This window comes from Calidris pugnax, unplaced genomic scaffold (assembly GCF_001431845.1).
Source record: "Calidris pugnax isolate Ruff unplaced genomic scaffold, ASM143184v1 scaffold13, whole genome shotgun sequence".
In the NCBI taxonomy this organism is placed as follows: domain Eukaryota; kingdom Metazoa; phylum Chordata; class Aves; order Charadriiformes; family Scolopacidae; genus Calidris; species Calidris pugnax.
The window spans coordinates 11,448,873-11,471,793 of NW_015090810.1; the positions used below are offsets into that span (position 1 = coordinate 11,448,873).

The 22,921-nt window shown below is 37.2% G+C and overlaps 1 protein-coding gene across 1 annotated transcript in view; it reads right to left on the minus strand.

Annotated features, from left to right (window-relative positions):
* The window catches only part of ZNF407 (zinc finger protein 407), a 314,312-nt gene that overhangs the window by 197,915 nt on the left and 93,476 nt on the right, over nucleotides 1-22,921 (minus strand). The window contains exon 3 of the mRNA XM_014938760.1: nucleotides 6,706-6,780. Coding sequence (XP_014794246.1) covers nucleotides 6,706-6,780 — 75 coding nt within the window. The remainder of the gene's footprint in view (nucleotides 1-6,705; nucleotides 6,781-22,921) is intronic.

The window sequence follows — 22,921 nt, forward strand, 5'->3', positions numbered from 1 at the left end:
TAGATCACCTCCTCCAGGCTCCCTTTCCCATGAAAGGTTGAACCAGATGATCTTTATAGGTCCCTTCCAACCTGGGCTGCCCTATGATTCTACCCACCAGAGATCAGTGCAGAGCACACAGTGAGATCTCCACATTGTTAGCACTTAAGTTTCAGTTATTTTTTATTTTTTTTAAATATTATAGCACTATGATGCGACATTTGCGTTCATGGTATCATTCAACTCAAGAACACATTTCTCCAGTATTTGTTTCCACCTTGAGGTGATGAAACTTAAGTAAACTCAGACAAACATTCTTACTCAATAAATTACGAAACTGCTTTGGCTGCAGAAAAATAGTCCTGATGGCATAACAACTTGAAGAAAGTATTGTGAAGTGTATGTTTTAAAACTAGAAGCTTCTACCATCAGTTATACACAGCATTTGCCATAGCACTTGTGCTTTCACTTCCAAAGTCTACAAAACACTCCTCGTGATTCCTCAGAATATATGGAAAATATTTCATTGCAGCACAGTCAAGAGATTATGTTTCCATTTCCTTTACAATGTACTCAATAAATATTTGTGCTGTATTTTATAGACTGATCAAAGCTAAGAGTCATGATACCACCCGGGACATGGAACATTTTACATCCATAAATGCCACGAAGTACAAGACTGTACAAATTCAAAGTAGTGTAACATATTCGCCTAACTGCCTGGACAGGTCTCTTGCTTCCAACCCTGCACAGGTAAAAAGGGATTTAGAGATATATTGCCATCCTAATCTCTACCCTCTTGGCTTGCATGGTTGACTTACAGAGTGGAAGCAGCAAGCTGGGACATATGACTGGAACAACTTACTTTCAGCTGACTGCAATAGAGGAGGAATCAGTTTGCGGCTGACTACGTTTTGGCTGATGGCATCCAACCACGAACTGTGTTTTCCTTGGAAACAGGCTGTTGTGAAAAAAACCTGCAGCTTTCAGCAACTACCCATACCACCTTCCACAGATCCACAGACAACATTGGCATACGCTTGCTAATGAAACTAATAATCTAGGCTCTAGATGGTACTCGGTTGTTTATGAATACGAGATCATAATTTATATCTTATTATGACATTTAAAATTAGCCAGAGGTGCTCACTATGGGCAGCGTGCATCTCATGAGGCACTCCCTATCTCCTACCCATAGCAGCTAAACCTTCCCAACAGGAAGACCGTTGCCGACTATAGAAATTTCCAAAACATCTCAGATCATACCTGACAACTAAAATAAACGTACTTCAGATTGCCCCTCCTTCTGAACTAAGCTATAAGATTTCCAGGGATTGATAGGAAGAACAAATAATGAGTACTAGTAAAATAACTTCATTGTTTTACAGTCCTTCAGTTGTTATTTTTCTTTCTGATAAGATACTGAATTTATCACTTGTCTTTGTGAAAACAGTCTTCAAAAGTATAAATGGCTGCCTACTCTTTCCTTCGTAGAGAAGCAAACACGTATAATACATGTACAGACAAGCAGCCAAGAGGAAATCTAGCTGTGAATTTTCAGCACGTCTTCTACCTCAAGTACCCAAGGAAGTTCAGGTAACCCTAATGGCTTCCTCGTGTTCCTTGGGTCCATCACGGACAGAGAAGAGCACTCGGGCAGCATGGAGCCTGTACCTACACTCACACTCTGGAACGCTACAGCACCAGCCAAGAGCTCAACTCCACAAGAAAATACTGCTTTTGAAGGTCCAATAAGACTCCAAAATACTGAAAGCTTAACATAGATCTTGGGTAAAACTTTAGCTCCTAACTAACACTAAAATGTTGAGTCCTTTCCACTCCCCTCCTCTCATCACAAGCTTCCAACTAGTAAATACTACATAGAAAAGCTACATTTCCTTCCTTAGGGCTTTTCCAAGGAATGATTCTGTAACTCCCCAAGATCCTTCTTAAGCCAAATGCAGGAAACAATCAAGTTTTTAATTCCCATCCAGTTAACCTAGTAACGTTAGGTTTTAGTTGAAAAGCTCAAAATTATTTGAAAGAAGCAGTAGAAGGTGACAACAAAGTTTGATGGCAAGACTCAGTACGTTACCCTCCAGTGGTTACAGGTAGCCTCTCCTCTGTATATCTGTATGTACTAGCAACACCTCCACTGGAAACCTTTGTGAGACAGTCACTTGCTCATTCTTTCAGAATATGGGTACATTATTGCAAGATGATTACATACATACATGTATGTATGATACATCACTGTCACTTTTGCCACTTGTTTTCCCAAAATCATTTGTAACATCAACTGGATCTTTTCACTTTGCAGCTACGGGTAATATTATCTAAAACAGGCATATAAAATAGTTACTATCAGAAAATTCTCTACTCAAAGAAAGAAAAATGTTTCAAAAGAAGGATTAACGGTTCGATTAAATAGAAGAGGGTTGGACTGATGGACTTCATTCACATCTAGTTTTACATTCAAAATGGAAAGATCAGGACACTGCAATTTATTACAAAATAAAAAAAAAAACATTTACAAAAAGCACATCAAACAACAGCCTCCTCTTTTACTTTTAATTCCTCTTTTTACTTCAAAGTAGTTGTGTAAAAATACATGAATTTTAGAAATACACTATCTTCCAACACTATTTGAAAAAGCATTTCGTATCTATCTAGGCTGCTACGACATACTAATAGGCATTTGAGACCTGTTGCTCTCAAGTTGAAATCATTACACAGCTTTTACAATCAATTATTTGAAAATCACATGATCTTCATATGATGATAAAGGCACTGTAACATCAATCCAATTTTTAAAGCACATGAAAAAATGCCAGAATAACCTTACATAACCCAAACATATTATTATTGACCTTTACAGAAACTCTTTTGTAACACAGATTCCTGTTCAGGAAGTGTTGGTGCTCCAAGAAACTCTATAGATATGAATGATCCTATTTGACTCAATGGGATTACTCATATGCAAAAAATTATTTCAGAGGCAACTCACCATTTAAAATTCATAAGGAAGATGAGGTACTCAAACAGTGATGGTCATTCACTGGTACAGTTATATAAAAAATAGTTTAAAGAGATATATCAGATAAAATTCTGGTTAACAGAGTCTCATCTACTATAAAATGCATATTGTACATGAAAAATGGTGTCACCCCCCCCCCCAATGTATTTTTCATATGAAAAATTTCAAAATCCATAGTTGTGCTTAATAGTGTCAAAATTCAGTCTCACTGATGAATGACATAGTGATTTTATTTTTATTTTCTTGGTCGTATTTTTATGTGGTGTATATCTTAAATTCAATAGTGAAACATCTCTGTTCTGCGTTTTGCCAGAATTTACACCTAAGTAATATAACGATGTAACAGAAATTAGAACTTGACACCATTAACACTACTGATGCATTCACCTTGTCCTCAACCACATTGTCTCCTAGCCACAATAAAGGTGTAGCCAAAGATTTATCCTGCCAATAAGATATAGTTATAGGTCCCATGAAGATTACTGACACTGAAGTACCAAATATGTACTGGCCTTGGACTTAGCAGATAACATGCCAGTTTTGAGACACATTCAAGTTGACAATAAATCAGTATCACAGTTCCAATAACAGGAAAAAATACCTTAGAGGAATTTTTTTGTTAAAACATTCCACTTTTGAGTCAGCTATTAAATGGTAATGATCATAATGGACTAGGCAGTAGGGTTTTTTGTGGCTGAAGTGCGAAGACATTTTACTACAAGGCTATTTTTTTAAGCTTGTAAGATTTTTCAGCTGCACAGTATTTTCCTCTTAAATCGATTTCGCCCTGCTTCCCCTTCCCCCACCCCCATCCCCCCAAAAAAAAAGAAAGGAAAACCAAAAAAACCACCTCAAAACAAAAGATGTTTTAACTGCAATCTTAATACGAATTATACCTGTTCTCTCTATCTCCATGTGGAAACACAGTCCCCATAACACCTCCCTTTTGTGCATTCAAAAAAGCCCTAGTTATAGATTATGGAAAGCTAGTGAGAACAAGGTGCACTAGTTCAGTACTGCTTACTAAATTGCAAATGTATTTTTTCCCTCTCTCTCAGAATTATCTTGATGTTTGTCACCAAAAATTCCTTTTTGAGAAGTTTGTTTAAAGGGCACCAATTTCTCAGGGTGTATGGGTTATAACTATTTTTTTCAAGCACCCTTTTGAACTTATTTCAATTTTCTGTTTTTGATGATAGTCATGCTGACAACTTTTTTTGGTCCATCAAACTCTGTAGTACAATTACATGAATTTACTTTTAATAAATTACCATCTTTGCATATATCAGTCAAACCATGAAGACTAAACACTTGCAAATAAAATGCATTATTAATTTAATTGTCACAGCCTATTTAGCTAGCTTCTATTAGTATTTGCTATTATATGCAATGTATCAGAGGGCAGAATCAAATTCAAAACATAAAGAATAAACTGATTATATTGTCCTAGAGAAATTAAAAAATAGCAAGCTTGCAAAATTATAATCAAGGCATTAATGTTTTAAATAGGTAAGAAAACTACGTAACTTAATTTATAGTATGTTTATACCCAAAGTGAGTGTTTAACATGCTGAAGAAGGATTTCTTTGGTAACTAAAGCCATTAAAAAGCAATCAAACTCTCTCATAATAGGAAGGGAAAGGTGGAAAGGAAAGCAACAGTAGTTTGGTATTTACTGCACCAGATCACGTGGCTTAAACATCCACCATCACCAGTAAGGGACTGCTACTAGGAAATTACTTTGTTGTAGCTCTGCCACGACTATTTGGTGCTGCTCTACATTAAGCTGAAGCACCAGCTAAAAAGGTATTGTAGATAAGAAGTGTTCAGGAGATGGATGATGATGTTTCAAAAGAAGAGAGTATGAAGTCACCCAAACACTGCTTGTTCATGCCAGCCTGGGGGTGAAGCCCCAGCAGTGCTCGCAGATGGGGCAGGGAGGCTGCTGGTCTGAGCTGGGTTCTCTGCTCCTTGGGCAGCCAGGAGTGCAAGGGCCATGGACCTGCCACCCCATGGAGAGACCTCCCTCCTCACACCATGGTGGTGGGGCGGCCAGAAAGCCTTTGAGGAATACGGGAAGAAATGGGGAAAATGGAAAGAGCCAGAAGGCTTTCAGAGGAAACACGCAAACAAAAGCCAGCAACAACCGATTTAGATTATAGCATCCTGCTTGTTTAGGAATTCATTTCAAGATGATGATCGCTAAAAATATGCCTCTCAGGCTAAGATACTATATTTGGAAATCTATTGTATGTATCCTTTATTGCGCACATATTCACCAGGGTAACGCAAGTTATCTCTATGTTGTATTTATGATGATTATACAGTAAGTACCCCCTTGTAAAAGAACATATTGGTACTGAATGCTTCCAGTTACAAAACAAGCCACCAGAGCAAAACATTTTTTGTAATTGTTGCACTATGACAAGAGATAACCAGCATAAACTTTAATACGATATCTTTTTTGATGAAACTGTAATTGTTGTTTTGATGATTCTATATTTTAGATGAAACAGAACATCTCAAAACTCTTTAAATAACCATGTGTTAGGGAAATTCTGGTTAAGCACTCTATAGAGGAAACCTCATTAAAAATATAAGCACCACTTAAATAGGTGCTTAGTCAAACATAAGGTGCATAAGGTGTGTTAATTTAAAACTCTACTCTTGGGTCACTCAGTGATTTGAGTGTGACGAACTTCTGAGGAAAAGGTTTAATCTACTACCATTTCCAGTGTTCTTTAACAAGAAATGAACATGACCCAGAGAGGGTTTTGCAGTGTTCTCCTACAATTCCTAGCTATCATTTATTTCCCCCTTCTTTCATCAGAACCAGAAAATACTCTGTATTTATGAAAGCCTACACTGGAAGAATGAGTTACAGGGCAGTAATATTTGAAACACTATCAAATAACCAGCAATGAACCCTGCAGGTAGGATACCTCCATCTACCCAGACTGAAAGAGAATATGTCATCTTTTGGCTATCCAAAACCCATCAAGTTTTTAATTGCTGCAAAAATTCAAGGAAATAGCAATAGCTATGCCACAACATGCCTAATAAATCTGAGGCAAAATCTGTTTATCTGCAAACACAGTACCATTCAGTTTTTAAAACACAGTTACGTTTTAAACCGCAGAAAAAACAACCCGCTCACAAAAGAAGTTTGAAAATAAGTAACTGTACACATATGAAAAAATAATAATATTAATTTTTAAAATAGTCAAACCAAAAGATCTCTCTTCCTGCCCAAGAACACTGAGGAAACTTTACTTTTGATTCCTCTGTGGCTTTGAGCTCAATGATCAGAAAGTCATTTTATAAACCTATGAGAATCAAGGTCAGCAAGGAAAAAAATCAAAATAAAAAATTTCATTTTGTTCTTGAAAGGACAGTTCGAACTATGGAAAGTTTGAGAAAATAATACCACTGGCCAAAAAAAAACCCACAAAAAGGTGTAAATCCTACACATCTTCCATAGAATTGTCCTCTACAGCAATTTTTCCATTGACCCCCACAGACAGGTCACGAGCACCACATTGACAGATCACTTAAGCATGGTAGTTCCCTCTGTAGTTGGAGTTGAGCTAAAGGTCCAGGTGACTTCATTTTAGGTAAGGTAAATATTCCAGATAAGGGCTCCACATATTCTATAATATAAAACGAGAAATAATTTTAAAGTAGTTTACCTTTCTTTAGGTGTGCCAACTCCATGCTTGCCCAGTAAATGAGTATTCAAATGCTTCTTCATCACAAACGCCACCCTACCAAACAAATAGAAAACCCAAGAAAATTAATTTTTTTGGAATACCTTTTTTTTAAAAAAAAAACAAAACCAAACAGTATTTTTCTGTTTTGAATATGCACTTGAGCATATTTTCTTAAAGGTGGACTTTTAAGAACCCTGCTAGACTACAATTTAAATCTGGGAGTCTATTCTGTAATGACAGGTTGCCTTCAGATTCGTTGCTTGGCTTTTTTCTTACAAATAAGTAATCACAACCATACATTGGGATCACAAACATACAGCTGGGTAAAGAACAGACACCCTGCTTCTGCTTCCATTTACAAATTATACTATATTAACAGTATATTGTATAAGATGTTCTATTTTACCTAAATAACTTTTTCTCATGTTATAAACTCATACAGTTTTAGTTACACCTTTAAATTTATTTAAGCCCATCCTACAACCCTTCTACATATAAGTAGTTTCATTTTTTTTTAATGTGTAACACAAAAATACAGCAAGATCAGACGCTTTCACCACTGCTGATGTCTGGTCAAATTTCATTGTATTAATTATTTAAAGAGATATATGTGGAAACAAATTAATAGCCTTAGTTATTTTATAGCCTTGTGAAAGAAAGGATGGAAAAGGTGAAGCATATATTAATGAATACAGTTTGACCAGGAATATTGTTCAAACCGGCAAGACACTGTTCAAAATATCAACAGCAGCAACAACAATACATACTACCTGGTATTATGTTTCTACCAAACAAAACACAGATAATTTACTCCAATTTTGGTGACATACATAATGAAACAGATAGGAGTCTATCAAGTACCATTCTTCTGCTGATAAGACCATAACATCAATTTAATTATGTCACGTGACTGCTTCAAACAATTTAGATATCAGACTGAAGCTTCAAACTGAAATGGTTCTCTCGATAAGCAAAAATTTTACTGCTGCAACTTTCAGTGTGAAAAGGGCTTGCAAACATTTTTGTTAATTATGTATTACAGCTGTCCTTCATAAAGTTAATTACTAATAGCTGAAAGGCAATAGACTCTATTTGCATATGTACATGAAAGGCATGACATATGCAAAAATATGATTTTAATTAGCATTCTGTGATATGAAGGGCTACAAATCAAACTGGCATGTTATAAGATTTTTAACATTAAACGCTGAATTCATCTGGACGTGTTTGCAGTAATGGACAATGGAAGGACTGTAAAACACTAGCACTATGGGGTATAAGAGCCACAAAAGCCAAGAGACAGTACTTTTCCTTTACAAATATGTTAATGTAGCTTCTCCATGTCTGATCTACTTTGGGCACTTTCACATTATTGCAGAGAATCTCTCTTGTGCATCCCTTAAGGTGTAAGAAGATTATTCTGTTTTATTTACATGATAGCTATTTCCTCACAAAAGGAAAGATTTTACAAAGAGACATTAAAAAAATATCTTAAATACTTTTCCCTACACAATTTATAAGTATGGCATCATAATCATTATAACTGTGAATAATCTATCACACCATTACCGTCATTACTATGCAAGTGTCATCGGAATTACTGTACGTACGGAAAATTATTAGAACACAGTGTTTTACAATTAAGTACAAGGCATTCAAAACATACTGCCCTTGCTTTTCAGCAGAAGTACTAACCATTTCCACACCGCTGTGATAGGTACCAAACACATTTTGACTTAGTAATACTTGTATTTCCTGTTACAAACCTCTATTCTCCCTCTTCTCCAAAAGAAAACCAAACCTATAGCTACTACTGTACAAGGGCAATATGCAATCCAAGTTCTAAAGGCTTACTTTGCTATTTACAAGGACTAGGAAGATCCCAACCAGCTACACAATATTTTTTCTAGGAGAGGTGTTTAGTTTTTGTCTTTTTCCTTTAAGCCTGTAGACTTGAAGCTTCCAAACAAAAGCTGAATTTCTTATACTGCATTTCTTATACCACACAACTGCGGGGGGTACAGACAGACAGACATACCTCTCTGCAAAATCAAAGACAAAGGCCTTGTTAATAATGTGAAGCAATTAATCTCACATTAGCTGCCTCCTCTCTGCCGTAGCTAGGTTCTGAGTAACCATTTTGCTGCTGTTACACAGCACAAATAAAATGAAGACTGACTCAGTAAGTGCCTCAGCACCTACTAACATTTTAAGTTCTTAATGTAAGGCTCGATGACTTAAGACTTGAGGAGTGCCAAATGCCTCCGTGCAAGCCTGGGGTGCTCAGCACAGCTCAGGGACAGTTCCCCATTTTACAGAATCAGGCCTTTATTAAAAATAAGAGCAAAGTTGTTATTTTCATAAGAAATTGAGAATGGGATAAAAAAAAAATAAAATGTTACCAACAGAAACAGCCCCTATTGAAACAAAAGATCTTTTTTCCTTAGAATTGAGGCAAAGTCTAAACATCTTGGTTGGGATGCTGAGTTTGAGGACAATCTTAAAAAAAAAAAAAAAAAAAAACAAGTATGGGAACTATTTGTTTATGTTTACTAAATACTGAAGGTGATTTTAAGACAGAGGTGGTAGAGGCGTTTGCTGGCTTTACAAAACAAACACAAAAAGTGTTTTCAGTACATTAGGTAACTCTGGGTTTCTAAGCAATTACTGTTTGAGTAGACAAAAAATAATGGTTTTATCTATGCTATTTACCTCTGCTGAGGTAAATCAGTTATTCCTAAAATAGTGCCAGAATTGAAATTGAACAGATAGACGTGACTTAGCCTTAGTCTTTTCAACTGAATCTTAAGGGAAGTCTGGTTGGCACCCATAAGGACTGAATGCTTTCAAGATACATTGCTCTAATAAATCTCCAAATCAAAGGGAATCTTTCCATCAACTGCAGTAAGCACCAGTTCAGGCTTCGCTGAATTTCTCATATCTCATTTTTTTAATTCTAGTGGAAAAAGAAATGTTCACATGCCAGAAACACATCAAAAGGGAGTAGGAAAAACCTGCAATTGCCATACTCTACTGTTTCCAATACATGTAAACCAGGGCAGACTAGAGGCCTGGAACCAGTTTTAAAAACTCTGATCTGGGCCTGGAATCAGTTTTACAAACTCTGATCCCTAACTCACATGAAGACAAGCAGTCACAGCCCAGCGGGTCTCCTCAGGGTCAGGTCTCCAAAGGGAGAAATGTCTACTCTATACAAATGAGTCACGGTCACAGGGAGTTCCCTCCATGTGTTAGGAAGACCTCTCCTAGAATCTTCCTCTAGCAGTGGAAGAAGGTGAGTAGATAGGTATTCATCTGCCTGCAGTGGCATTCTGTTGGTTTAACTCCAGCTTCTCTGACTTTGACTTCAACCGCTCTGGCTCCAAACTAGCAATATCCACTGTCTTACATGCTCTATGTTCAAACTTCAGGATAAATTAAAGACAAGTTGAAAAATGATACAGAGCTTTTGAATAGCATCCACGCTCCCTATAGACAATTTTTTGCACATAAACTATAAATAAAAATAACTTTCAATCATAAATATATGAGCACCTTTCCCAAAATAAGTTTGCAGAATATTATGTTTTCAGTTTAGAAGAGTTGTGGCTTTGTAGGAACGTGTCCACTCATATTCCATGGCAGTCTTCAAACTGTATTTGGACTCACTCTGAGAATGTCTGTAATTGATTTAGGAGCCTCTACAGACTTGTCTTCAGTTATAAAAGCACATTTTCATGTACAAAAGAAACAAAGGGACTTCTAATTCTTGGAATAAAGAAACATATTGGACAATCTTTACTTCTACTTTTTATTCTAGTGTAATACAAGTTCCTCAGCATGTAGAATGTTTATCATCGCAGTACCCAAGGAATATGAATAATCTGTCATGTATTGTCTGTTCTCTCATTTTCTCTGCAGGGAGAGAATTGCGCTCTGTGAAGTATCTTGTTTTGAGAGGGCAAAAGCTTCTAGGTTTTATTATGTTTTCAATCTGTAATAGCTCTTTTCTTTTTAATATGTACATTGCTGAGTTAGTGAAAAGCCAAGTTAAAAAAAAAAAAACAAAAAACCACACACCAAAACACAAGCTTTCTGAATCATAGTAATGAAAACTGTTATTTCTTGAGTGTTTACCAAGTGCTCAGCCTTGGCCTAGTTCCAAGGAAAGAGCTACATCTTACCTCTACCAGAAAGTCACTTGAAGCCATGTCAACAGACCAGTGATCTTGTAACTGCACATAACTGCTGACCAGCACAAGAATCTATTTTTGTGGGACTCTACAAACAAGGTATCCAGCAGTTGAAGAGCAATTTTAAATCACTTCTCAGAGGATACATTGCTCTTTGCAACTGCACTTGGAGAATTTATCTTACAGACAACAATGTTCGATGACGGCAGAAAAGTCCAGAAGAATAACAATGAATATCTACCCTTTATTCATATTCTCAATATCCTTTACATCTCCTTTAAATTTTCCAGAACCTCTTTACATGAATTTAATTCTGAGAATAAGCTACTGCATGATATGTGCAAGCCCCAATTACACAGGATGTTTTAAGAAGCTCCTTGAAAGTCTTCAAAAAAAAAACCAAAACCAAACAACCCCACCCACCCACCTGCCCATAAATAAACCAAAAACAAAAGCAGAAAAGAATGCTATTATTTCTAAATTCTTAGTATTGAGTACTTGGTTTTATCACAGGTTTCAGGCACCAGAAGGGACAGAATAGTTTACCATTTTGGATAAAACACCTGATCTGAAGCTTCGAGGAATAAGAAAAAGGATCCCTTAAACTTCTATATAACATCACAGAATATGAGGAAATAATATATTATCCTATCTTCATCAGATTTTGACCTGTGCTTGAATTTCTGTCCTTGTATCTTCACCTGAGGCAAGAAACCAGAAAATCAAGGCAAGCTGCATTGATCATGCCAAGAAGGGAGACAGTATGTTCAGGCAAGTACATAACAACATGGACTCAATGGTTGTTATTATGTGAACGTAGTGCTCTTGTTCTTTACCGTGTTCAAAATATGTTGCAAACCCAAACTGTTAGCAGTTGAATGAGTGGTTCACATGGAGTCATGCCGACAGGGCACAATTACTAAGAGAAAGAAATAGAGCAGTTTCTCAAGGATTATCATGATGCACGTGTCCTTCAGAATGTTCAATAAAACTTGTATATGTAAGTACAAGGTTTTTTGCATGTACTTCAGATTTGTACATATTCTACACATAAAAGTAGGCCTTCATATATTCAAATCAGCTCTTAGTCAAATAGTACATAATGTACACAAACTTAAAAAGACTTTAAGTTCTTAAAGTCTCTAAATTATACAAAAAGTTGCAATCCAAATCTCATCTGTCAGGATTTTGTATTCAGCAGGTCAGCTTCAGGAACAAGAGTGTAGAGGAAAACACAGAATTGCCCAGAAAGCAATGGGTTTCTATGAACAAGTAATCTTTTTTTCCATGCATCAAAAGTCTAAATTCCTGGGAATTTCTTCAAGTCCATCATTCGTGGATGTTTGCTGATTCTGAAGGGTCCAGACTGGAGCGCTGATAACTCTCTTGCATGACTGCGCGCAAGGGACTCAATTTAAAAGAAAGTATCTGGCAGAGCAGAGTCTGGTGTGGAAGATATCCAGTAGTCTGAAAGGCTTCATGCCCTTTGTGACAAGATGTCAGGTTCAAGTAAATATCTGGCAGGGCGAAGTCTAGTGTGGAAAACATCCAAATCTGAAATCTGAAAAACTTCATGCCCTCTGTGACAGGACGTCAAGTCCTAGAACCCTGCACAGGAAAGCTGAGGTTTTCTGCTGACTCATTTAGCAGCCAAATGAAGCAGGTCTTAATATTTCCAGCTAACGGTTATGGTTAATCTTCTTAAGTTAAAAAAAAAAAAAAAAATCAATAACATTTCAGAAGGTTAACAAGTCATACGTAATCACCCAGTCTGCAATGCTGAGAGTAGTGTGACGCACCGCCCTATACTCCCTGCTGACCCCACGTCTTAAAGGAGGATATGGCTACTCTATGCTCCGCCCTCACTAACACTCCTAATTAAACTGGAAAGTACGATGCATTGATTTGACATATGTGGCTCCTTCCTCCTCATCTTCAAGCGTGAGCCACTTGGCAGACTGAAAAATGCAAACTTTTTCTCTTGAAAAGAGAAACTCAGAGGTAAATGAGGACAACTTTCCTGTCATGAACAAGACAGGAACCAGAGTCCCATGGCAAGAATATCATTAGTCTTTAGATTCCATGAATTACCATGTAAGTTGTAAATTTTTGAGATTAAGAATTATTAATCTTTCCACCTTAAGTTTAAGGGTTTGGTTTTTTTGTGGGTTGTTTTGTTTTTGTTTGTTTTTTTGTTTTTGTTTTTTTTCTTTTTTTACAGTTTTCCATGCAACAATCAGATATGTTTCTTAATTATTTATTAACTTTCCAACTTTTCCATAGAGATGTTTAGTTGCTGAGGCTCAAAACCCAACATTTTCAAAAATGAATTTTCTGTCAATATGAAATCATCAGCGCGACAGACTACAACCTTCTCTCCTAAAAATACTTCATCTCATTTGTACTGTTACTTGTAATAAGCTAGTAATGAAGCTGAGGTGCCCAACAGAAAAAAAGAAAAAAAAAAAAAAAAAAAAAAAAGAAAAGGGAGAAGACAACAACATCTATTAGTGGAACACCTCTACACACCTTGCACCCAAGGTAGACTTGAGTATCACACCAGCTACAGTTCCTGACTTGCTTTGAACAGGATGACAGACAACAGGATTGTCAATGTGCTGTTCAATGACCTGCATCAATCTCAAGAATAATTTACTGCTATATCAGACAGATCATTATGGATGAGCTGCACACTATCAATCAATCCACTGTGTTGTTCCTGCATATTCCTGCATCTATCAACCAGAAGAGAGAGACATCCCTCAACATATTTTTGTTGCTTTCTGCTTCCAATCTGTGTCCCTCAAGATGTGAAAGAATTATTAGCCACATGGTCATAAAGTAGTAGCAATAGGCACAATTATCTCCTCCTACGTATTCTGGAAGAAGAGACCTGGTTACAAAGGAAGAGGGAACTAAATAAAACCTAAAACATCTTCTACTATTCCACTCAAGCTGGCGTGGAGAGATCTTGCCATCCAAAGTTGCTGAGTCCTCTCACCACCCCTCTTTTAAGAGATGTATGTGATAATGTAAGCCATCCTGGACAAAAATTTAGTCTGTCATGCAAGGACTGTGACAAAAAAAGGAATGCACTGGCAGTATTTACATTCTTTCTTCCCTCATGAGGGAACTTATTTTGTAACTGAAGTGACAAAGGTTACCTGTAAGTTAACTACAGGTCCATTCCGAATTTTATTGGTTTGGGGGTTTTGTGGTGGGGTCTATTTTTAACTACAAAAAGTACCCTTCAATAGCAGATGCATGAATAAGCCAAGTCCCCAAAGTGGTAACTGTTATTAACATAAAGATGAGAGGAGACTGAGAGCGTCACCATGAACTTTTAGATTTGGAGATAGAATAAAAAGTGGCTGGCATGGCATACAGTGAATATGGTTCAGTTTACGTGCACTGACAACAGTTTCCAGAGATCACAGACTTCACCTCCTTAAAGGAGGGAGAAAGCCATTGCACTGTTTAGTACATAACTCTGATGAAAATGGGACTTAGTTACTACAAAAGAAGCTTACACTGTGGCTCATAAACACATAGGCTGGATTGCACAATTAAACACTACTGCATGGATCAATATTTCCCTTAATAATGTATCATGGTACTATACATAAGAAATACTGGTTGGATGATATAAAACACTGCTGGTACACTTTCAGATGTGCACGCCTAAGAACTGACAGAACAGGGCCCAAAGCACTACCCATTTCACAATACCATATCAAAAACAGCACCAGAAGGTCGTGTCTGCCATTTCAAGCCATAACAGCATGCAAACCAAAGGAAATACTACGCAGCTTAAAGCGATTTAGTAGAGGATTTCTCTGAAAACAAGAAGTGGATCGTTCCTAATGGAACCCTACAACACCTTCAATGAACAATGCAGAGTTTCAAGTGGTGGCATCCCTTCACTGCCCCCACCCTACAGACATCAGGAAGGCTCTAAAATTGACAGCAAAAGATCATTTATGAATAGATTAAAAATTAATCAGCAGTGAAATAGGATAGACCAAAAAAAACCATACAACATGCAGTCAATTTTAGGAAATTAGTACTTTTTAATTCTCCCCAAACACCTATACTTAGAAATGAAACTGAGTTTGTTCATGCATCATTACAAAAAATAACAAATCCACTTCAACAATATGCTGCTGGGTATTTTTTTTTCAAAAAAAAATTAAAATGTAATAAAATACTTTATTTTTGTTTTAAGCCTGGATTTTCCTGTCCATCTAAATATCCACAATTCTGTCAGTCTCAAAATATTGGCTAGTAAAAAATTACAATAAATAGTAGATTCTTTATTGTATAGCATATTGCTAAACTGATAACTGTAAGTAAACAAATGGCTCTCTACTCATTTTGTTTGCTTAATGAGCAGACTAAAAATAGTTGAACAGTGGCAAAAACTTTAAAGTCAGAAGGTGTTCACTCTGACAGGAAATCACCTTACAAATATAAGAGAAAATTAGTACCGCTACAAGAAATGTTTGTTTCAATATTCAGAGGAGTTAATGAATGTTAAGTGATAATGGTAGACAGCAGCAGTATGTAATTACATTTCTAAACACACCTTACCAAATCACTTCTAAGCTAAAAGAATCACATGTTCTATTAATTTTCATTGGTTATCAAACATCTGTAACTGTCACCTCTAACAGGTGTTTGGTAATCTAACAGCTGCACAAAGTACATTAAAAAAAAAAAAAGACAGAATCACATTGTGCTTTCTGTTGCGCTGCTATCAACCTCTCCGTCTATCACAACGCAGAACCTCTTTGCTACGTTCTGAAAAGCAACCTTAGGCTCAGTGTTGGGAGTGCCTTGCATCTAAGAGATTACTGTCAACATCCAGAAACAGGACCCCACCAGAGAACATGCTTGTTGTGCCAAATGAGGCTGCAGGAATGCTTTAAACATAAATGAAGGTTTACAGCTATAAGCATGGTGATACAAAAGAGCACCTACCAACCTTGCCACCAAAAATTGCTTGTCCCCTCTTTTCTCATAATAAGTACAACCAACATTCCCATAACTCTGGTCCCTCCCTTTCCCATTTCCTTCCTTTTTTCAGACATTGGCCTGTCTCCCAACTCATGAACCAGTCCATTTTCTAGTATGCTCAGGGCTCCAGATACAGAATTTGATGCAGTGGGCACCAGTTCCCCATATCATCATGTTGCACTTGGATAGAGACAGGAGGATGAGCAGACCAATGTTTGAAGTGGGAAGTTCTTCAAAGTAGATTCTACCTTTTGGGAAAGTCAAGTAAACCAAAACTCCTCTCAGGACACTTAGAGATGTGAAATACTTGACTTTCTGCAGACAGTCTGCACAGAGCTTCCTACTGATTCTAAGGAGCAAAGTCTATGCAGGTTAAAAGTGCAAGAAACAGCCTGTAAAAATACCTCAAAATACGTTCAATGAATTTCAATGAGGTTTACTTAAAAGTGGAATGGACAGAGCCAAAATAATATACTGAATTTTAGTTTTATTTTTATTTCTGAACAAAACGTCACTTTTGACAATGTAGCTTTTCCTAACTGCTTAGAAATTGCGCTGCAGACTGAGTTAACAGGTTTATGCAGAGCTTGTAAAGGAAGAGCTATCTTGAGAGTGAAATCCTTGTCATCAAAAGAATCTACTCTTGCCTGACTTTAAAGGAAATTGAAACAATTCTAAACATAGATGATCGTGGGCTAGAAAACATCTAGGGCCTGCAGTAGCAGTGCCACCATACATAACTCAGTCAATTCAGAAGCTACAGTGCCTGTGGTCTTTTGCAAAGTTGCGAGGTTCAAAGAAAGGAATGAGATGAATAAATTGGTCACTATCTGATGACTGAACTGCTCAGAAGTCATACACAATCAGAAAGCATACACAATTTTTATTGACAATTTACCCACAATTTGAAAACGCTGCTGGTGATAGATGGTGGCTGGAGCAAAGACTCTGCAGTCTGCTTGATCTGTTACAGTAGTGAGAATCTTGCCCTAGGTCTTTGCTTGACATAGAAAAGCAAGTGCTGGTTGATTTGTCTATTCCTGTATTCAGCTGTAAAACATATCCTTTTTGCCTTGCTTGATCTGTTACAGTAGTGAGAATCTTGCCCTAGGTCTTTGCTTGACATAGAAAAGCAAGTGCTGGTTGATTTGTCTATTCCTGTATTCAGCTGTAAAACATATCCTTTTTGCCTTACATCCTGACATTGCACAAGACTGTTTGACTTAAGGTAGAAAGCAAAATACTTCAGAATATCTGTTTGCCAAAGTAGCTGTAACTGCATAAAAATAGTACAACTATGACAGCAGGATCTAATTTGTAACTATCAGAAGTACCATCCACATGGATGAACCTTTAACAACAGCCTGGTCAAATGAGAACAGACTGGTTCCAGCCAAGGAAAAAAGAAGGTAATCCTTTGGATAAGTTTGGTTTCAGTGCAGAAAAATTAATCCGGTACTTGTATACACATAGGCATGTTTGCAGTGCAGAGGAGGGGAAAAAAAAAAAAAAATTTATTCCTGAAACTTAAATTCAGCTGTAAAACATATCCTTTTTGCCTTACATCCTGACATTGCACAAGACTGTTTGACTTAAGGTAGAAAGCAAAATACTTCAGAATATCTGTTTGCCAAAGTAGCTGTAACTGCATAAAAATAGTACAACTATGACAGCAGGATCTAATTTGTAACTATCAGAAGTACCATCCACATGGATGAACCTTTAACAACAGCCTGGTCAAATGAGAACAGACTGGTTCCAGCCAAGGAAAAAAGAAGGTAATCCTTTGGATAAGTTTGGTTTCAGTGCAGAAAAATTAATCCGGTACTTGTATACACATAGGCATGTTTGCAGTGCAGAGGAGGGGAAAAAAAAAAAAAATTAAAAAAAATGAGGACACCCACCTTGGTTCTGGCTTTCCTTGCCAAGGGTTCTCAAGCCTGGCCATTGCTACCACCAAACGTTGTGGCATCAGACCAACCATATTGTAGGCCTAATGCTTGGCTAGTATGTTCGATTAATGTTTGATTTTTCATTGTTAAAAGAGTTCTTCATTAGTAGTTGAGCATAAATAAAAACTCAGAGGTCTCAATCTCAACTGGCATCTCAGTCTCTCCAGATGTTCCCATCACAGCCATCCCCAACTCTCCCCAAAAGCTGAGAGTTGCAACATCTTCCTTGTCCTCACACTGAAGGAGGCGGCAGCTGACTGAAGAAAATAACAGCTAGAGAAAACCACAATATGCACACCAGACAGACTCTTATGCACCCTACAAGTGCTGCAGGTCTACAGAACTCTCTCAATTACGGCACTGAATGTAGAGTATGCAGATGATATTAAAAGCAGCACAGAAGTCTATCCAAATGAGAATTCCAGGTGGTAACAGTGGCGTTACTCCATTTGTCCCAGGAGCAAACAGTAACACCTCTCATCACCTCAGCCACAGACATAGCAGCAGAATTACTAGTCATAAAGCTGCCAAGAGAAAAGTCTGGTGTTTCCTAGGTTTGCCTGTGGTGTCCAGCAGGACTCTCTTCAGACACAGGAGTCCAAGGTCAGGACTGCAGGGATTAACACAGTACTCACCTGAGATATAATTTTTATTGAAGCAATAGAGACAATAAACCCCCCCACACTGAATTTAGAAGGATGTTTTACACCCAATAAAGGCCATTCTTGCAGTCCAGTATGGATTTTGTGTGCACTAGGTATGAAGACTGCTATCATTCTAGGAAAACCAAAGGAATATAGATCAGCCAAATCAGTACAGTCATAAAGATGATATCTGTGACACAGCAGAAGATGTTCTCTGGCAAAGAATATTCCAATCCCAGCCAGCAGTTGAGATTAACTCTGACCATTTCTGGCCACAAATCAAGCATGAGAGAGATGGAAACTACATAGGTGCCCAATGGAATTAAGAAAAAAAATAAATAATCTTTGATCTCTTATCCCTAGATACACTTACATACACATATTGAGTATACAATGAACAAACAAGTGAAGGAGACATCAGTTTTGTTGCAAACAAAAGCTTATGGCATGTTATCTAAAAAAGAAAGGAGAATTGATAAATTACCTGAAAAGATGAAATAAAAGGAATTCAGCCTTCTCTGAGCTTGCTAACCAAGTTTCTGAGGTACATTACTAACAGGATAAATTACACAACTTCAGTTTCTATATACAAAGTGACAACCTGGTCCTATAAAGAAACATAAAACACATCTCTTTAAAAGCCGAATAATTTCCAGTCTCAACATCTTTCTGAAATGAAGCTTCAATTAAAGGTTTTTTCCTTTTCTGATCCCTGCTGTCATTGCAACCACGGCCCAAAAAGCCTTATCTCAAGGGCTAGCATGAAATGATGGGATCCCACAGGTCCACCTTAGGTAGGAGGGGAACCTGACAGCAAAGGCAAGGCAGGTACCAAGAGCCATGGCAGTACTCTATTTTATTCAGTACTGCATCACGTTTTGATTTTCAAGAATGTACTCCTGTTGGAGCACTGAAATTTAAAAAAATACGTTCGCGACTGAGGCATGTGTACACAAAAACCTGTGTCCAAATGACCACCTGAAAACACCGTATTTCCCAGAGGTCGCTCACAGCTATGGAACAGAGCTTGTAACCACCAACACACAACCCTCTGCTCCGCTTTGTAACTCGATGGAAGCAAAAAATGGCTCTCACTTGGGACAGAGCGAGACGCAGCTCCCCACTGTTTGACCCACGAGACCCACAGGGCTCGCTGCATCCTGTGCACCAGAAGGGATGTGTTGCCCCAGAATGTTTTACAGCCAAGAAAAGCCTCAACTTTTAGGGAGTTTAAATTATGCTCTGCAAAGATTATATACATACAAAATGCTTTCTCATTTGTTATAAACAGAAATAAGGAAACAAACAAAAAAACCAACAAAGGGCCATTATGTTTCTTTACTATGTCTCAAATTTGCAGAACCCCCCAAACCATTATTTATGACACAAAATGTCTGTACCTGGACAGAGATGGAGACAGAAATAGTCTGATCAGTGTGCAACTTTTATAGCACTGAATAGCAGGCAATGTTATGTGCAACTCATAGCCGAATGGATGGATAGAATTGATTTTTATAAAGACTTACAAACAAAACAGTCCAAAATATTAACCAATAAACACATGCCTGGGTAGAAATATCCTATTAGAAAATTACTGTAAAGATCCTCAAACTGTTCAGGGGAGAAAAAAGTCCAATTTTCCACATAACCTGAGAGCGCAGAGTTTTCTGATAATAAGATCCAAGGAACCTGTAAACCCAAGGCTCTAATTTTCTTATGGCGACTGTGTAATATTTTGCAAAGTAAAATTGACTGAGATGGAAGCTATTTTGCATGGTACAGTGGCGATGGCTAACAAATGAGAGTTTTGTGGGCTGAATGTTAGTCCCCTGCCTCATCTGCCACCCCTAATGACAGCAGCCACCTGCTGTTTTATTGTCACAGCTGGAGCCGGTTCACACTCCTTGGTGCTGAGCTCTGCCCATGAGCGCCAAGCTCTCGCCTCGCCTCATTACTTTGATGAACTTTTTATGGTCAGCACCCATGAAGACCTCATCTAGGACTATACAACCTAGATCGGCTTCAGGGAGTGCTTCCAGCTAGCATGAGGTGATAATACACAGTGACACCACGGCTGCTACTGCCTGTCACTTAGTCAAGTCGCTGCACTATACTTCTGGCTCTACAGGGCCCTCAACAGGTAAAATGCCATGAAATTCTCCTATATAATAAAGTTCACTCTCTCTTTTTCACATTGCAATACAGAGAACGCATGCTACTAGCAAAATTTAGCTTTTCACAGATAGATATTAAAATAAAAATAATGTATCGTGCTGTTTACTACATATAACTACAGACAAGAAATTTCTACGCTCCCTAGACATAAACCTGCTGCCTTCTGAAAAAAAAAAATACCCTGGCATTAAAGAAAGTAACCATGAAAACCATATTACAGCTTGATTAAGACCATCAAATAGGAAAAAAAATAATTACATGCATTTTACAAGAGAAGGACTGTTTTAACTTAAAGAGCAGAAAGCAGAAAAACAAAAATCAAGCCAGTCAAATCAAATTATTACCCAAATGAATCCACAGTGGAGAATGATATATGCTACTACTCTCTCCCCCCAGTGCCCCCCCCTACATTTATTAGATATGATAATATATCAAATCAAGATAACAATGAAGCAAAGCCTTTTACATCTTTTTACTTAATCAGAGCAGTCTGTTACTATTTCCTGCTAATTTAAAAGCAGATATAATCATACCTTCCCTTTCAACATTTTTTAGTACTGACAAACACTCCAAATCTACAGAGCCTGTATACATTTTCAAACTTAATCAGAATTTTTTTTTATTGATGCATTTGGAGCAGATTGTGTGATCACTGAAATTTAACCCCAGGTTTACTTTCAGCAGCAGAATAATCTTTTTGGTGGCAACAGAACTTTACATTTGCCCATATTTACATATATCATTAAGATTAATATATGGGCTATTAATAATAATTTCATTATCATTCTGAAATCATCAAATAACATTTTGACTTTTGAATGGCTGTAGGCTATTATAAGCCTAAAAACCAGAACATTTTCAGTATTCATTGTGTAGCAATCCAGCTGAACAGTTTTGACAAATTCATGCAATGTTATAAGCCATTAAACTTCATTTAGTTTCATTTAAAAATTCCACCTAAAAATAAAAAGCAACTGTCTTTTTTGTACAGACAGTACAATTTCCAAGAAATACCAGCTCCCAGGAACCTCCAAAAAAAGCCTTTTTATATTTTATTGAAATGTTTTTAAATTTATCATAAATGGAGTTTTTGAAATAATATTTCTGAGACTACTGACCTAGCAGGAGTTGAACACCTCTCATGTGGTATGGTGCAATTTAGTTATTCCTGAAGACGGGCTGTGCCATGGATAGCCTGCACTTCACAGGACAGGTGGAACCTTAAAAACGTTGCTGAGCACAGACATTACCCTACATTTCTAAGGATTTACTTATGCAAGCCCTTCTTTATTAGGGCTTTTTAAGTGTGACCTAAACTGCAGTTGCAGAGCCAGAAAAAATAATGATTCAACAAAGGTCTCCGTTCTGTTATAAGCTGAGCACCTCCCACATGGTCCTAAAAAGTATTCAAGAGAACTGGAGAACCCACAGAACCTGATGTAACGGGGGCCTTAAATATATGAACAACCCCCTTAAATACAAATGACACCAATTTGTTTACCAAAACAGTTTCAACAAGTGCTTGTCTTCTGCATAACTTCAACAAGAGAACTTCTTGTGAAGCACACTGACATATTGATCACATCCTCTGCTTTCAGAAAATAAACGAATTTGCTTCTTTTGACTAGGTGACGTATCTGTCAAACGCATAATTTGTAGGACTCATTTTGTACTCTTAAAAATAAAATATCAAAGATGCAGTCTGATCAGTGCAGGGTAAGGCATTATGCAACGGACAAACCACCTCAGTGCAACAAGCAATGGTTTCAGTAGCACAATCTCACAACAGTGCTGGTAACTAAATAACAACATCAGATAATTTTTCCTCTTTTTTTTTTTTTTTTTAAAGCAGTAGTGCATCAGCTGTAGTATGCCTATGGCCTATGCTCTTTTTATCAACCTCTAATCCATAACAAAACTCTAAAGCCACAATTAGCTAGGTATTTATTCTCCTGTTATAAAGGAATTTGTTAAAGGATGCATGGCTATTCCAGACTAGCTATATTTGCTCTATTTGCTCACTGCTTTACAAGAAGTAGCCTGCATGCGTGTATAAATATTTGGAAATATTTTTTCCTTTGCAACACTGCATTGCCTTGGCATTATGACTGTGGTTCAGAGTTGTATTCTAAAATATAACTTCAATCTACCCAGCACTTACAGTTCACTGGTCTGTAATTCTTAATATCCCTCTGTTTCCCCCCGATTTTAATTT